This window comes from Bos grunniens, chromosome 11, assembly GCF_055505025.1.
Source record: "Bos grunniens cultivar Pamir isolate PY7600 chromosome 11, Bosgru_T2T1.0, whole genome shotgun sequence".
Classification (NCBI taxonomy): Eukaryota; Metazoa; Chordata; class Mammalia; order Artiodactyla; family Bovidae; genus Bos; species Bos grunniens.
In genome coordinates this window covers 332,351-349,047 of record NC_141175.1, presented here as the reverse complement: position 1 = coordinate 349,047, position 16,697 = coordinate 332,351, and the positions used below count along the sequence as shown (strand labels likewise).

The 16,697-nt window shown below is 61.7% G+C and overlaps 3 protein-coding genes across 3 annotated transcripts; all 3 read left to right on the top strand.

Annotated features, from left to right (window-relative positions):
• The first annotated feature begins 45 nt into the window (after positions 1–45).
• Positions 46–2,667, top strand: LOC147362161 (ubiquitin carboxyl-terminal hydrolase 17-like protein 6). The gene has a single exon (XM_086323350.1). The coding sequence runs from the start codon at positions 214–216 to the stop codon at positions 1,813–1,815; it is 1,602 nt and encodes a 533-aa protein (XP_086179476.1). The 5' UTR covers positions 46–213; the 3' UTR covers positions 1,816–2,667.
• A 2,002-nt stretch (positions 2,668–4,669) lies between these two features.
• LOC147362160 (ubiquitin carboxyl-terminal hydrolase 17-like protein 6) lies at positions 4,670–6,006 on the top strand (the record flags this gene model as incomplete). Its single annotated transcript, XM_086323895.1, has 2 exons — positions 4,670–4,684; positions 5,080–6,006. Coding segments are annotated over exons 1-2 (942 nt in total), but the record flags the coding sequence as incomplete, so codon positions are not given.
• Positions 6,007–9,022: 3,016 nt separating this feature from the next.
• Positions 9,023–13,164, top strand: LOC147362159 (ubiquitin carboxyl-terminal hydrolase 17-like protein 6). Its single transcript, XM_086323917.1, has one exon. It carries the CDS (start codon positions 9,477–9,479, stop codon positions 11,076–11,078), a length of 1,602 nt encoding a protein of 533 aa, XP_086180043.1. The 5' UTR covers positions 9,023–9,476; the 3' UTR covers positions 11,079–13,164.
• The last annotated feature ends 3,533 nt before the right edge of the window (positions 13,165–16,697 follow it).

The following is a 16,697-nucleotide window of genomic DNA, read 5'->3' as shown; positions in this document are numbered from 1 at the left end:
TCAAGGGGAATTCCCCGAGGAAAGTGTGGGTGGTTGGATGGCGGGAGTGGGAGTGGGCACGCCCTCGGCCGCCTCAGCCAATGAGGAGCCTGCACGTGCGGGGGTGGGGCTGTGGGGAAGCCCCCAAAGGCCCGAGGGGGCGGGGCCCAGGCCCTTTTCTGGAGCCGGACCGTCTGAGGGAAGGAGGCGTCGGCGTGCAGCTGCAGGTAGGAGATGGAAACCCTCGTGGGCCTTGTGTGCAGAGCCCCGGGGGCTGCTTCTGAGCACGGGGGAGGTGTGTGTCCGTCTCCCTTCGACGTCTTCCCCGGAGGGCAAGGTTGTGGGCCCAGCGCCGCTGGTGCGGATGCCCTTCGGGGACCCTCTGTCCCTGAGGGGCCGTCGCCGGCGCTTGGGCGTCCCCAGCGGGGTGACTTGGCTCCTGGGTCAGCAGGGCTGACGCCTGGCCAGAAAGGCGCCCTGAGTTGGAAGGGGCCGTGGGGGGTGGGGGCTGGGCTTCAGAACCTGGGGAACACCTGCTACGTGAATGCGGCGCTGCAGTGTCTGAGCCACACGCCGCCCCTGGCCAGCTGGATGGTGTCCCAGCAGCACGCCACCCTCTGTCCGGCCCGCAGCGCCTGCACGCTCTGTGCCATGCGAGCTCACGTGACCCGAGCCCTCCTTCACGCGGGAGAGGTGATCCGGCCCCGCAAGGACCTGCTGGCGGGCTTCCACAGACACCAGCAGGAAGATGCCCACGAGTTTCTGATGTTCACTCTGAATGCCATGCAGCAAGGGTGCTTGAGTGCATCCCAGCCGTCGGGCCACGCCTCCGAGGACACCACCGTCATCCGTCAGATCTTCGGCGGGACCTGGAGGTCTCAGATCCAGTGTCTCCGCTGCCTCGGTGTCTCGGACACGTTCGACCCTTATCTGGACATCAGCCTGGATATCACGGCGGCTCAGAGTGTGGAGCAAGCTCTGAGAGAGCTGGTGAAGCCCGAGAAGCTGGACGCGGACAATGCCTATGACTGTGGCGTCTGTCTCCGGAAGGTGCCTGCCACCAAGAGGTTGGCTTTGCACAGCACCTCCCAGGTCCTGGTGCTGGTGCTGAAGCGGTTCACACCGGTGAGCGGGGCCAAAAGGGCTCAGGAGGTGCGCTATCCCCAGTGCTTGGACCTGCAGCCCTACACGTCCGAGCGGAAGGCAGGGCCACTGGGCTACGTGCTCTATGCCGTGCTGGTGCACTCCGGGTGGAGCTGTGAGCGAGGACACTACTTCTGTTACGTCCGAGCGGGCAACGGCCAATGGTATAAGATGGACGATGCCAAGGTGACCGCCTGTGACGAGACCGCTGCCCTGAGCCAGAGCGCCTACGTCCTGTTCTACGCCCGGGAGGGTGCGTGGGAAGGGGGCGCTGGGGGAGGGGCAGCGGCCCCCGTCGGGGCTGACCCCACAGACCCCGGGCAGCCTGCAGGAGACGCCAGCGGCAGAGCTCCTGGGTCGGAGGAGTCCCCGGGGGACACAGCGGTCGAAGGGATGAGCTTCGAGCAGTGGAGACGCCTGCAAGAACACAGCCGACCGAAGCCGGCCTTGGAGCTGCGGAAGGTCCAGTCTGCCCTGCCTGCCGGCGCAGTCGTGATTCACCAGTCCAAACACGGAGGAGGGAGAAACCGCACGCCGCCCCAACAGGAGCACGAGCGGCTCGACCGTCCCAGCACGGACGCCCCGCCTCCGGGGCCGAAGAACGTCGGCAACGGCCCTTGTGCCAGCGGGAGGGCCAGAGCCACCAAGGGGAAGAACAAGAAGCCGCGGCCGTCTCTGGGGCTGTGGCGGTAGGTCGGCTCTGACGCACATGCGTGCAGACGCCCAGGCACACGCTGTGTGCGGCACGCCCTGTGTGACGCACCAAGAGTTCCGACGAGGAGCGGGTTCCTCTCGGCCGTGTGCGTGATGCAGCCTCCTGGGGAAAAGCGGGGCCTGGAGTGTGCCCGGGGTCTCGGTGTTCACTTGGGACGGGCTCGTGCCTGAGCGGCTGAGCTCTCGAGGGCTGGCTCTGCTGGGAAGTCGCTGGAGAGGATGGGGTGATGGGGTGCATGAGCGGGCCTGGGCACGGTCCGAGGGCCTCCCACTTCTGCGAGGGTGGGAGAGTCCTCTCGGGATGGGACTTTGGGTGTGGGTTTGCCTTTCGTTCCCCGTCTCCGTTCCCTGGCCGCACCGCTGGCCTCGGGTGAGTGACGCGGCCTGGAGACGCCTCACAGAGCGCTCACAGCCAGCCGAGCAAGGAGAAGATCTCGGGAGCCCTTCGGGGGGCAGGGAAGAGCGGGTGCAGGTCCATGAACCGTCTCCTTCCGGCCGGTCAGGCTCTCGAAAATGCCCCAGACGTCGAGAGGCGTCCGGGGAGAAGACGGGCAAGCAGCCTTTATGGGTGTCTGTCCTTGGGAGGCCTCGTGCTACTTGGCGGAGGGTCCGGCAGGAATGAGGCGGGGATGCGCGCGTCCCCGGCACGACGCTCGTCCGCAAAGATCCCTGGGGCTCCATGTCCGGTGCAAGGAGTACGCTGGAGAAGCTCCAAGTGCCAAACAGGAGAAGCGATCCACAAGGCCATGAGCACCGCCACCAGCACCACCAGCACCACCAGCACCACCAGCACCAACACGAAGGCCAAGGGGAGAAAGGCAACCCAACCAGTCCCAAAGAAACTTCTCCACCAGCATCGCACCGGTGCCTGAGTGGAGATATGTCGCGCCACGTTCATTTCTGAAAGCAAAGGTCCTCCCCGCACTGAGGAAAGACCCGAGCCTACCCTAGATTGTGATAGCAAGACAACTGGACTTCCGACTCTGCCCGTCCTGTCTGGCAGTCTCATCCAGCTGGGCCCCGGGCAAACGCCTCTGGACGCGAGGAGATGCGGCCGGCCTCCAAAGTGCCTGGGGCGGTGGGGAAGCTGTCCTCCCCTAGCTGCTTTCTCGACTGCCTCATGGGCCCGTGACCCGCTGGAGGGGCACCTGAGGCCCCTTAGCGACCACCTCTCGCGTTTTTCTTTCTTTGGCTTGGCTGATGGCTTCAAACCCCAAACCCTCCATCAAACGGCAGACCGGGAATTTGCGATGGAACATCTCCGACCTCGAGGGCCAACTCTGGCTCCTGACTGCGCTAGTCGGCGTGGCAAGGAACAGAGAACGTTCCGATGGCTTGTTTCCCCCGCATGGCTACCTACGCCGCACCATGCCCTCCGCACGTAGAGAGGACAAAGAATGATGAGCAGTATCTTCCCCCGAGAACACGAGCAAGCGTGCCCTGCACGAGGAAGCGGAGCCACCCACAGTCCGCCCTCATCATCAGCACGCATCTTCCTCCGCCCCATCGTCTCAAATGGACTTACTGCTTGCCCCATCCACACCCTCTGAAGAAGGAGGAGGAGGAGGAGGAGGAGGAGGAGGAGGAGGAGGAGGAGGAGGAGAATGTCGATGGGGGTGGCGTGACACAGGGAATGGGAAGGTGGCCTTATGCTGGGCGAAATCCGTGCAAAAGAGAGAAAAATCCTGGCTGATCTCGTTTCTCTGTGCCATGGGAAGGAGGTAAGAGGACAGCAAGGGTGTGAGCACTTGGATCATAAAGCACAAAGCGGTAGGCTCCTAGGATGGGATGGGGGGAGCGGGAGGTGGGAGGGGTGCAATAGGCTAAGGAAGTAAACGGGGTCAGGGCCCTTCTTTCCTAGTAAGGACCAACGGAATCAACACTCCAGCTATGGTAAACCTGTGGACGGTCAAACCCCCATAGTCCTGGAAGGCAAGCATAATGTCCAGGACGGGAGAGCAAACAAACACATGTCACACACCGAGAAGGAAAGCAACAGTCATCCTCCTCCAGGAGGGAAACCTTTTTTATACCTTGAGTTATACCGCATTTTGAGCCCCGGAATTCGAAAGACGACTGTATGAGTCAACTAGTGTATATAAAAGAGAGAAAGAGAATAAAAGCAACAAAAAAATAACAAAATGAACACAAAATTTAAAAAAAAAAGTTTAAAAATAAATGGAAAAAAAAAAAAAACCTCAAAAAACCCTAAAACACCAAGCAGGAAAAAAAAAAAAAAAAAAAAGTAAATGATAAAGGAAGAAGGAAAAGGAAGAACAAAGGGCAGCGGAGAGAGAAAAGGAGCTGCAGAAATGAATCCAAAGTTGCAGGAAGCCTATGCCTTTCTAAATGAGCTCGCTTTGGGTCTTGAGCAACGGCCCTGAAGGGAGAAAAGCATATGTGGCACTCTGCTGGCATCTTTTGGTGCTAGGACCCTGAACGCTAGAAGAGTGTCCAGTGAGAACGCATAGAAATTGGGGAGGACCTCACTGGAGCGCAAAGATGAGGCAAGGGTTTATTGTTGTCCGGGGAGGGGTTGTCCTCAGGCAGGGGTCTGGGGTCGGGAGACCCCTAAAGGGGAGAGGTTCGGTGGGCAGACATATGTTTCCACACGTGTGTTAGGATGTGAATGGTGAGCCCACGGAAGTCCTGTGCAGCCGGCATTTGTGTGCTGAACTTGGAAGCCCCGCAGTGAATCTCTAGCGGGCAAGGCTGGAAGGCCCAATGCCCCCGAATCATTTGCATCCTGAGCCCTTTGGTCCAGGGGGTCAGGTCGGAAGTGCGTGTGGGGCCTCGTCAAGGGGAATTCCCCGAGGAAAGTGTGGGTGTTTGGATGGCGGGAGTGGGAGTGGGCACGCCCTCGGCCGCCTCAGCCAATGAGGAGCCTGCACGTGCGGGGGTGGGGCTGTGGGGAAGCCCCCAAAGGCCCGAGGGGGCGGGGCCCAGGCCCTTTTCTGGAGCCGGACCGTCTGAGGGAAGGAGGCGTCGGCGTGCAGCTGCAGGTAGGAGATGGAAACCCTCGTGGGCCTTGTGTGCAGAGCCCCGGGGGCTGCTTCTGAGCACGGGGGAGGTGTGTGTCCGTCTCCCTTCGACGTCTTCCCCGGAGGGCAAGGTTGTGGGCCCAGCGCCGCTGGTGCGGATGCCCTTCGGGGACCCTCTGTCCCTGAGGGGCCGTCGCCGGCGCTTGGGCGTCCCCAGCGGGGTGACTTGGCTCCTGGGTCAGCAGGGCTGACGCCTGGCCAGAAAGGCGCCCTGAGTTGGAAGGGGCCGTGGGGGGTGGGGGCTGGGCTTCAGAACCTGGGGAACACCTGCTACGTGAATGCGGCGCTGCAGTGTCTGAGCCACACGCCGCCCCTGGCCAGCTGGATGGTGTCCCAGCAGCACGCCACCCTCTGTCCGGCCCGCAGCGCCTGCACGCTCTGTGCCATGCGAGCTCACGTGACCCGAGCCCTCCTTCACGCGGGAGAGGTGATCCGGCCCCGCAAGGACCTGCTGGCGGGCTTCCACAGACACCAGCAGGAAGATGCCCACGAGTTTCTGATGTTCACTCTGAATGCCATGCAGCAAGGGTGCTTGAGTGCATCCCAGCCGTCGGGCCACGCCTCCGAGGACACCACCGTCATCCGTCAGATCTTCGGCGGGACCTGGAGGTCTCAGATCCAGTGTCTCCGCTGCCTCGGTGTCTCGGACACGTTCGACCCTTATCTGGACATCAGCCTGGATATCACGGCGGCTCAGAGTGTGGAGCAAGCTCTGAGAGAGCTGGTGAAGCCCGAGAAGCTGGACGCGGACAATGCCTATGACTGTGGCGTCTGTCTCCGGAAGGTGCCTGCCACCAAGAGGTTGGCTTTGCACAGCACCTCCCAGGTCCTGGTGCTGGTGCTGAAGCGGTTCACACCGGTGAGCGGGGCCAAAAGGGCTCAGGAGGTGCGCTATCCCCAGTGCTTGGACCTGCAGCCCTACACGTCCGAGCGGAAGGCAGGGCCACTGGGCTACGTGCTCTATGCCGTGCTGGTGCACTCCGGGTGGAGCTGTGAGCGAGGACACTACTTCTGTTACGTCCGAGCGGGCAACGGCCAATGGTATAAGATGGACGATGCCAAGGTGACCGCCTGTGACGAGACCGCTGCCCTGAGCCAGAGCGCCTACGTCCTGTTCTACGCCCGGGAGGGTGCGTGGGAAGGGGGCGCTGGGGGAGGGGCAGCGGCCCCCGTCGGGGCTGACCCCACAGACCCCGGGCAGCCTGCAGGAGACGCCAGCGGCAGAGCTCCTGGGTCGGAGGAGTCCCCGGGGGACACAGCGGTCGAAGGGATGAGCTTCGAGCAGTGGAGACGCCTGCAAGAACACAGCCGACCGAAGCCGGCCTTGGAGCTGCGGAAGGTCCAGTCTGCCCTGCCTGCCGGCGCAGTCGTGATTCACCAGTCCAAACACGGAGGAGGGAGAAACCGCACGCCGCCCCAACAGGAGCACGAGCGGCTCGACCGTCCCAGCACGGACGCCCCGCCTCCGGGGCCGAAGAACGTCGGCAACGGCCCTTGTGCCAGCGGGAGGGCCAGAGCCACCAAGGGGAAGAACAAGAAGCCGCGGCCGTCTCTGGGGCTGTGGCGGTAGGTCGGCTCTGACGCACATGCGTGCAGACGCCCAGGCACACGCTGTGTGCGGCACGCCCTGTGTGACGCACCAAGAGTTCCGACGAGGAGCGGGTTCCTCTCGGCCGTGTGCGTGATGCAGCCTCCTGGGGAAAAGCGGGGCCTGGAGTGTGCCCGGGGTCTCGGTGTTCACTTGGGACGGGCTCGTGCCTGAGCGGCTGAGCTCTCGAGGGCTGGCTCTGCTGGGAAGTCGCTGGAGAGGATGGGGTGATGGGGTGCATGAGCGGGCCTGGGCACGGTCCGAGGGCCTCCCACTTCTGCGAGGGTGGGAGAGTCCTCTCGGGATGGGACTTTGGGTGTGGGTTTGCCTTTCGTTCCCCGTCTCCGTTCCCTGGCCGCACCGCTGGCCTCGGGTGAGTGACGCGGCCTGGAGACGCCTCACAGAGCGCTCACAGCCAGCCGAGCAAGGAGAAGATCTCGGGAGCCCTTCGGGGGGCAGGGAAGAGCGGGTGCAGGTCCATGAACCGTCTCCTTCCGGCCGGTCAGGCTCTCGAAAATGCCCCAGACGTCGAGAGGCGTCCGGGGAGAAGACGGGCAAGCAGCCTTTATGGGTGTCTGTCCTTGGGAGGCCTCGTGCTACTTGGCGGAGGGTCCGGCAGGAATGAGGCGGGGATGCGCGAGTCCCCGGCACGACGCTCGTCCGCAAAGATCCCTGGGGCTCCATGTCCGGTGCAAGGAGTACGCTGGAGAAGCTCCAAGTGCCAAACAGGAGAAGCGATCCACAAGGCCATGAGCACCGCCACCAGCACCACCAGCACCACCAGCACCACCAGCACCAACACGAAGGCCAAGGGGAGAAAGGCAACCCAACCAGTCCCAAAGAAACTTCTCCACCAGCATCGCACCGGTGCCTGAGTGGAGATATGTCGCGCCACGTTCATTTCTGAAAGCAAAGGTCCTCCCCGCACTGAGGAAAGACCCGAGCCTACCCTAGATTGTGATAGCAAGACAACTGGACTTCCGACTCTGCCCGTCCTGTCTGGCAGTCTCATCCAGCTGGGCCCCGGGCAAACGCCTCTGGACGCGAGGAGATGCGGCCGGCCTCCAAAGTGCCTGGGGCGGTGGGGAAGCTGTCCTCCCCTAGCTGCTTTCTCGACTGCCTCATGGGCCCGTGACCCGCTGGAGGGGCACCTGAGGCCCCTTAGCGACCACCTCTCGCGTTTTTCTTTCTTTGGCTTGGCTGATGGCTTCAAACCCCAAACCCTCCATCAAACGGCAGACCGGGAATTTGCGATGGAACATCTCCGACCTCGAGGGCCAACTCTGGCTCCTGACTGCGCTAGTCGGCGTGGCAAGGAACAGAGAACGTTCCGATGGCTTGTTTCCCCCGCATGGCTACCTACGCCGCACCATGCCCTCCGCACGTAGAGAGGACAAAGAATGATGAGCAGTATCTTCCCCCGAGAACACGAGCAAGCGTGCCCTGCACGAGGAAGCGGAGCCACCCACAGTCCGCCCTCATCATCAGCACGCATCTTCCTCCGCCCCATCGTCTCAAATGGACTTACTGCTTGCCCCATCCACACCCTCTGAAGAAGGAGGAGGAGGAGGAGGAGGAGGAGGAGGAGGAGGAGGAGGAGGAGGAGAATGTCGATGGGGGTGGCGTGACACAGGGAATGGGAAGGTGGCCTTATGCTGGGCGAAATCCGTGCAAAAGAGAGAAAAATCCTGGCTGATCTCGTTTCTCTGTGCCATGGGAAGGAGGTAAGAGGACAGCAAGGGTGTGAGCACTTGGATCATAAAGCACAAAGCGGTAGGCTCCTAGGATGGGATGGGGGGAGCGGGAGGTGGGAGGGGTGCAATAGGCTAAGGAAGTAAACGGGGTCAGGGCCCTTCTTTCCTAGTAAGGACCAACGGAATCAACACTCCAGCTATGGTAAACCTGTGGACGGTCAAACCCCCATAGTCCTGGAAGGCAAGCATAATGTCCAGGACGGGAGAGCAAACAAACACATGTCACACACCGAGAAGGAAAGCAACAGTCATCCTCCTCCAGGAGGGAAACCTTTTTTATACCTTGAGTTATACCGCATTTTGAGCCCCGGAATTCGAAAGACGACTGTATGAGTCAACTAGTGTATATAAAAGAGAGAAAGAGAATAAAAGCAACAAAAAAATAACAAAATGAACACAAAATTTAAAAAAAAAAGTTTAAAAATAAATGGAAAAAAAAAAAAAAACCTCAAAAAACCCTAAAACACCAAGCAGGAAAAAAAAAAAAAAAAAAGTAAATGATAAAGGAAGAAGGAAAAGGAAGAACAAAGGGCAGCGGAGAGAGAAAAGGAGCTGCAGAAATGAATCCAAAGTTGCAGGAAGCCTATGCCTTTCTAAATGAGCTCGCTTTGGGTCTTGAGCAACGGCCCTGAAGGGAGAAAAGCATATGTGGCACTCTGCTGGCATCTTTTGGTGCTAGGACCCTGAACGCTAGAAGAGTGTCCAGTGAGAACGCATAGAAATTGGGGAGGACCTCGCTGGAGCGCAAAGATGAGGCAAGGGTTTATTGTTGTCCGGGGAGGGGTTGTCCTCAGGCAGGGGTCTGGGGTCGGGAGACCCCTAAAGGGGAGAGGTTCGGTGGGCAGACATATGTTTCCACACGTGTGTTAGGATGTGAATGGTGAGCCCACGGAAGTCCTGTGCAGCCGGCATTTGTGTGCTGAACTCGGAAGCCCCGCAGTGAATCTCTAGCGGGCAAGGCTGGAAGGCCCAATGCCCCCGAATCATTTGCATCCTGAGCCCTTTGGTCCAGGGGGTCAGGTCGGAAGTGCGTGTGGGGCCTCGTCAAGGGGAATTCCCCGAGGAAAGTGTGGGTGGTTGGATGGCGGGAGTGGGAGTGGGCACGCCCTCGGCCGCCTCAGCCAATGAGGAGCCTGCACGTGCGGGGGTGGGGCTGTGGGGAAGCCCCCAAAGGCCCGAGGGGGCGGGGCCCAGGCCCTTTTCTGGAGCCGGACCGTCTGAGGGAAGGAGGCGTCGGCGTGCAGCTGCAGGTAGGAGATGGAAACCCTCGTGGGCCTTGTGTGCAGAGCCCCGGGGGCTGCTTCTGAGCACGGGGGAGGTGTGTGTCCGTCTCCCTTCGACGTCTTCCCCGGAGGGCAAGGTTGTGGGCCCAGCGCCGCTGGTGCGGATGCCCTTCGGGGACCCTCTGTCCCTGAGGGGCCGTCGCCGGCGCTTGGGCGTCCCCAGCGGGGTGACTTGGCTCCTGGGTCAGCAGGGCTGACGCCTGGCCAGAAAGGCGCCCTGAGTTGGAAGGGGCCGTGGGGGGTGGGGGCTGGGCTTCAGAACCTGGGGAACACCTGCTACGTGAATGCGGCGCTGCAGTGTCTGAGCCACACGCCGCCCCTGGCCAGCTGGATGGTGTCCCAGCAGCACGCCACCCTCTGTCCGGCCCGCAGCGCCTGCACGCTCTGTGCCATGCGAGCTCACGTGACCCGAGCCCTCCTTCACGCGGGAGAGGTGATCCGGCCCCGCAAGGACCTGCTGGCGGGCTTCCACAGACACCAGCAGGAAGATGCCCACGAGTTTCTGATGTTCACTCTGAATGCCATGCAGCAAGGGTGCTTGAGTGCATCCCAGCCGTCGGGCCACGCCTCCGAGGACACCACCGTCATCCGTCAGATCTTCGGCGGGACCTGGAGGTCTCAGATCCAGTGTCTCCGCTGCCTCGGTGTCTCGGACACGTTCGACCCTTATCTGGACATCAGCCTGGATATCACGGCGGCTCAGAGTGTGGAGCAAGCTCTGAGAGAGCTGGTGAAGCCCGAGAAGCTGGACGCGGACAATGCCTATGACTGTGGCGTCTGTCTCCGGAAGGTGCCTGCCACCAAGAGGTTGGCTTTGCACAGCACCTCCCAGGTCCTGGTGCTGGTGCTGAAGCGGTTCACACCGGTGAGCGGGGCCAAAAGGGCTCAGGAGGTGCGCTATCCCCAGTGCTTGGACCTGCAGCCCTACACGTCCGAGCGGAAGGCAGGGCCACTGGGCTACGTGCTCTATGCCGTGCTGGTGCACTCCGGGTGGAGCTGTGAGCGAGGACACTACTTCTGTTACGTCCGAGCGGGCAACGGCCAATGGTATAAGATGGACGATGCCAAGGTGACCGCCTGTGACGAGACCGCTGCCCTGAGCCAGAGCGCCTACGTCCTGTTCTACGCCCGGGAGGGTGCGTGGGAAGGGGGCGCTGGGGGAGGGGCAGCGGCCCCCGTCGGGGCTGACCCCACAGACCCCGGGCAGCCTGCAGGAGACGCCAGCGGCAGAGCTCCTGGGTCGGAGGAGTCCCCGGGGGACACAGCGGTCGAAGGGATGAGCTTCGAGCAGTGGAGACGCCTGCAAGAACACAGCCGACCGAAGCCGGCCTTGGAGCTGCGGAAGGTCCAGTCTGCCCTGCCTGCCGGCGCAGTCGTGATTCACCAGTCCAAACACGGAGGAGGGAGAAACCGCACGCCGCCCCAACAGGAGCACGAGCGGCTCGACCGTCCCAGCACGGACGCCCCGCCTCCGGGGCCGAAGAACGTCGGCAACGGCCCTTGTGCCAGCGGGAGGGCCAGAGCCACCAAGGGGAAGAACAAGAAGCCGCGGCCGTCTCTGGGGCTGTGGCGGTAGGTCGGCTCTGACGCACATGCGTGCAGACGCCCAGGCACACGCTGTGTGCGGCACGCCCTGTGTGACGCACCAAGAGTTCCGACGAGGAGCGGGTTCCTCTCGGCCGTGTGCGTGATGCAGCCTCCTGGGGAAAAGCGGGGCCTGGAGTGTGCCCGGGGTCTCGGTGTTCACTTGGGACGGGCTCGTGCCTGAGCGGCTGAGCTCTCGAGGGCTGGCTCTGCTGGGAAGTCGCTGGAGAGGATGGGGTGATGGGGTGCATGAGCGGGCCTGGGCACGGTCCGAGGGCCTCCCACTTCTGCGAGGGTGGGAGAGTCCTCTCGGGATGGGACTTTGGGTGTGGGTTTGCCTTTCGTTCCCCGTCTCCGTTCCCTGGCCGCACCGCTGGCCTCGGGTGAGTGACGCGGCCTGGAGACGCCTCACAGAGCGCTCACAGCCAGCCGAGCAAGGAGAAGATCTCGGGAGCCCTTCGGGGGGCAGGGAAGAGCGGGTGCAGGTCCATGAACCGTCTCCTTCCGGCCGGTCAGGCTCTCGAAAATGCCCCAGACGTCGAGAGGCGTCCGGGGAGAAGACGGGCAAGCAGCCTTTATGGGTGTCTGTCCTTGGGAGGCCTCGTGCTACTTGGCGGAGGGTCCGGCAGGAATGAGGCGGGGATGCGCGCGTCCCCGGCACGACGCTCGTCCGCAAAGATCCCTGGGGCTCCATGTCCGGTGCAAGGAGTACGCTGGAGAAGCTCCAAGTGCCAAACAGGAGAAGCGATCCACAAGGCCATGAGCACCGCCACCAGCACCACCAGCACCACCAGCACCACCAGCACCAACACGAAGGCCAAGGGGAGAAAGGCAACCCAACCAGTCCCAAAGAAACTTCTCCACCAGCATCGCACCGGTGCCTGAGTGGAGATATGTCGCGCCACGTTCATTTCTGAAAGCAAAGGTCCTCCCCGCACTGAGGAAAGACCCGAGCCTACCCTAGATTGTGATAGCAAGACAACTGGACTTCCGACTCTGCCCGTCCTGTCTGGCAGTCTCATCCAGCTGGGCCCCGGGCAAACGCCTCTGGACGCGAGGAGATGCGGCCGGCCTCCAAAGTGCCTGGGGCGGTGGGGAAGCTGTCCTCCCCTAGCTGCTTTCTCGACTGCCTCATGGGCCCGTGACCCGCTGGAGGGGCACCTGAGGCCCCTTAGCGACCACCTCTCGCGTTTTTCTTTCTTTGGCTTGGCTGATGGCTTCAAACCCCAAACCCTCCATCAAACGGCAGACCGGGAATTTGCGATGGAACATCTCCGACCTCGAGGGCCAACTCTGGCTCCTGACTGCGCTAGTCGGCGTGGCAAGGAACAGAGAACGTTCCGATGGCTTGTTTCCCCCGCATGGCTACCTACGCCGCACCATGCCCTCCGCACGTAGAGAGGACAAAGAATGATGAGCAGTATCTTCCCCCGAGAACACGAGCAAGCGTGCCCTGCACGAGGAAGCGGAGCCACCCACAGTCCGCCCTCATCATCAGCACGCATCTTCCTCCGCCCCATCGTCTCAAATGGACTTACTGCTTGCCCCATCCACACCCTCTGAAGAAGGAGGAGGAGGAGGAGGAGGAGGAGGAGGAGGAGGAGGAGGAGAATGTCGATGGGGGTGGCGTGACACAGGGAATGGGAAGGTGGCCTTATGCTGGGCGAAATCCGTGCAAAAGAGAGAAAAATCCTGGCTGATCTCGTTTCTCTGTGCCATGGGAAGGAGGTAAGAGGACAGCAAGGGTGTGAGCACTTGGATCATAAAGCACAAAGCGGTAGGCTCCTAGGATGGGATGGGGGGAGCGGGAGGTGGGAGGGGTGCAATAGGCTAAGGAAGTAAACGGGGTCAGGGCCCTTCTTTCCTAGTAAGGACCAACGGAATCAACACTCCAGCTATGGTAAACCTGTGGACGGTCAAACCCCCATAGTCCTGGAAGGCAAGCATAATGTCCAGGACGGGAGAGCAAACAAACACATGTCACACACCGAGAAGGAAAGCAACAGTCATCCTCCTCCAGGAGGGAAACCTTTTTTATACCTTGAGTTATACCGCATTTTGAGCCCCGGAATTCGAAAGACGACTGTATGAGTCAACTAGTGTATATAAAAGAGAGAAAGAGAATAAAAGCAACAAAAAAATAACAAAATGAACACAAAATTTAAAAAAAAAAGTTTAAAAATAAATGGAAAAAAAAAAAAAAACCTCAAAAAACCCTAAAACACCAAGCAGGAAAAAAAAAAAAAAAAAAAGTAAATGATAAAGGAAGAAGGAAAAGGAAGAACAAAGGGCAGCGGAGAGAGAAAAGGAGCTGCAGAAATGAATCCAAAGTTGCAGGAAGCCTATGCCTTTCTAAATGAGCTCGCTTTGGGTCTTGAGCAACGGCCCTGAAGGGAGAAAAGCATATGTGGCACTCTGCTGGCATCTTTTGGTGCTAGGACCCTGAACGCTAGAAGAGTGTCCAGTGAGAACGCATAGAAATTGGGGAGGACCTCGCTGGAGCGCAAAGATGAGGCAAGGGTTTATTGTTGTCCGGGGAGGGGTTGTCCTCAGGCAGGGGTCTGGGGTCGGGAGACCCCTAAAGGGGAGAGGTTCGGTGGGCAGACATATGTTTCCACACGTGTGTTAGGATGTGAATGGTGAGCCCACGGAAGTCCTGTGCAGCCGGCATTTGTGTGCTGAACTCGGAAGCCCCGCAGTGAATCTCTAGCGGGCAAGGCTGGAAGGCCCAATGCCCCCGAATCATTTGCATCCTGAGCCCTTTGGTCCAGGGGGTCAGGTCGGAAGTGCGTGTGGGGCCTCGTCAAGGGGAATTCCCCGAGGAAAGTGTGGGTGGTTGGATGGCGGGAGTGGGAGTGGGCACGCCCTCGGCCGCCTCAGCCAATGAGGAGCCTGCACGTGCGGGGGTGGGGCTGTGGGGAAGCCCCCAAAGGCCCGAGGGGGCGGGGCCCAGGCCCTTTTCTGGAGCCGGACCGTCTGAGGGAAGGAGGCGTCGGCGTGCAGCTGCAGGTAGGAGATGGAAACCCTCGTGGGCCTTGTGTGCAGAGCCCCGGGGGCTGCTTCTGAGCACGGGGGAGGTGTGTGTCCGTCTCCCTTCGACGTCTTCCCCGGAGGGCAAGGTTGTGGGCCCAGCGCCGCTGGTGCGGATGCCCTTCGGGGACCCTCTGTCCCTGAGGGGCCGTCGCCGGCGCTTGGGCGTCCCCAGCGGGGTGACTTGGCTCCTGGGTCAGCAGGGCTGACGCCTGGCCAGAAAGGCGCCCTGAGTTGGAAGGGGCCGTGGGGGGTGGGGGCTGGGCTTCAGAACCTGGGGAACACCTGCTACGTGAATGCGGCGCTGCAGTGTCTGAGCCACACGCCGCCCCTGGCCAGCTGGATGGTGTCCCAGCAGCACGCCACCCTCTGTCCGGCCCGCAGCGCCTGCACGCTCTGTGCCATGCGAGCTCACGTGACCCGAGCCCTCCTTCACGCGGGAGAGGTGATCCGGCCCCGCAAGGACCTGCTGGCGGGCTTCCACAGACACCAGCAGGAAGATGCCCACGAGTTTCTGATGTTCACTCTGAATGCCATGCAGCAAGGGTGCTTGAGTGCATCCCAGCCGTCGGGCCACGCCTCCGAGGACACCACCGTCATCCGTCAGATCTTCGGCGGGACCTGGAGGTCTCAGATCCAGTGTCTCCGCTGCCTCGGTGTCTCGGACACGTTCGACCCTTATCTGGACATCAGCCTGGATATCACGGCGGCTCAGAGTGTGGAGCAAGCTCTGAGAGAGCTGGTGAAGCCCGAGAAGCTGGACGCGGACAATGCCTATGACTGTGGCGTCTGTCTCCGGAAGGTGCCTGCCACCAAGAGGTTGGCTTTGCACAGCACCTCCCAGGTCCTGGTGCTGGTGCTGAAGCGGTTCACACCGGTGAGCGGGGCCAAAAGGGCTCAGGAGGTGCGCTATCCCCAGTGCTTGGACCTGCAGCCCTACACGTCCGAGCGGAAGGCAGGGCCACTGGGCTACGTGCTCTATGCCGTGCTGGTGCACTCCGGGTGGAGCTGTGAGCGAGGACACTACTTCTGTTACGTCCGAGCGGGCAACGGCCAATGGTATAAGATGGACGATGCCAAGGTGACCGCCTGTGACGAGACCGCTGCCCTGAGCCAGAGCGCCTACGTCCTGTTCTACGCCCGGGAGGGTGCGTGGGAAGGGGGCGCTGGGGGAGGGGCAGCGGCCCCCGTCGGGGCTGACCCCACAGACCCCGGGCAGCCTGCAGGAGACGCCAGCGGCAGAGCTCCTGGGTCGGAGGAGTCCCCGGGGGACACAGCGGTCGAAGGGATGAGCTTCGAGCAGTGGAGACGCCTGCAAGAACACAGCCGACCGAAGCCGGCCTTGGAGCTGCGGAAGGTCCAGTCTGCCCTGCCTGCGCAGGCAACGATTCACCAGTCCAAACACGGAGGAGGGAGAAACCGCACGCCGCCCCAACAGGAGCACGAGCGGCTCGACCGTCCCAGCACGGACGCCCCGCCTCCGGGGCCGAAGAACGTCGGCAACGGCCCTTGTGCCAGCGGGAGGGCCAGAGCCACCAAGGGGAAGAACAAGAAGCCGCGGCCGTCTCTGGGGCTGTGGCGGTAGGTCGGCTCTGACGCACATGCGTGCAGACGCCCAGGCACACGCTGTGTGCGGCACGCCCTGTGTGACGCACCAAGAGTTCCGACGAGGAGCGGGTTCCTCTCGGCCGTGTGCGTGATGCAGCCTCCTGGGGAAAAGCGGGGCCTGGAGTGTGCCCGGGGTCTCGGTGTTCACTTGGGACGGGCTCGTGCCTGAGCGGCTGAGCTCTCGAGGGCTGGCTCTGCTGGGAAGTCGCTGGAGAGGATGGGGTGATGGGGTGCATGAGCGGGCCTGGGCACGGTCCGAGGGCCTCCCACTTCTGCGAGGGTGGGAGAGTCCTCTCGGGATGGGACTTTGGGTGTGGGTTTGCCTTTCGTTCCCCGTCTCTGTTCCCTGGCCGCACCGCTGGCCTCGGGTGAGTGACGCGGCCTGGAGACGCCTCACAGAGCGCTCACAGCCAGCCGAGCAAGGAGAAGATCTCGGGAGCCCTTCGGGGGGCAGGGAAGAGCGGGTGCAGGTCCATGAACCGTCTCCTTCCGGCCGGTCAGGCTCTCGAAAATGCCCCAGACGTCGAGAGGCGTCCGGGGAGAAGACGGGCAAGCAGCCTTTATGGGTGTCTGTCCTTGGGAGGCCTCGTGCTACTTGGCGGAGGGTCCGGCAGGAATGAGGCGGGGATGCGCGCGTCCCCGGCACGACGCTCGTCCGAAAAGATCCCTGGGGCTCCATGTCCGGTGCAAGGAGTACGCTGGAGAAGCTCCAAGTGCCAAACAGGAGAAGCGATCCACAAGGCCATGAGCACCGCCACCAGCACCACCAGCACCACCAGCACCACCAGCACCAACACGAAGGCCAAGGGGAGAAAGGCAACCCAACCAGTCCCAAAGAAACTTCTCCACCAGCATCGCACCGGTGCCTGAGTGGAGATATGTCGCGCCACGTTCATTTCTGAAAGCAAAGGTCCTCCCCGCACTGAGGAAAGACCCGAGCCTACCCTAGATTGTGATAGCAAGACAACTGGAC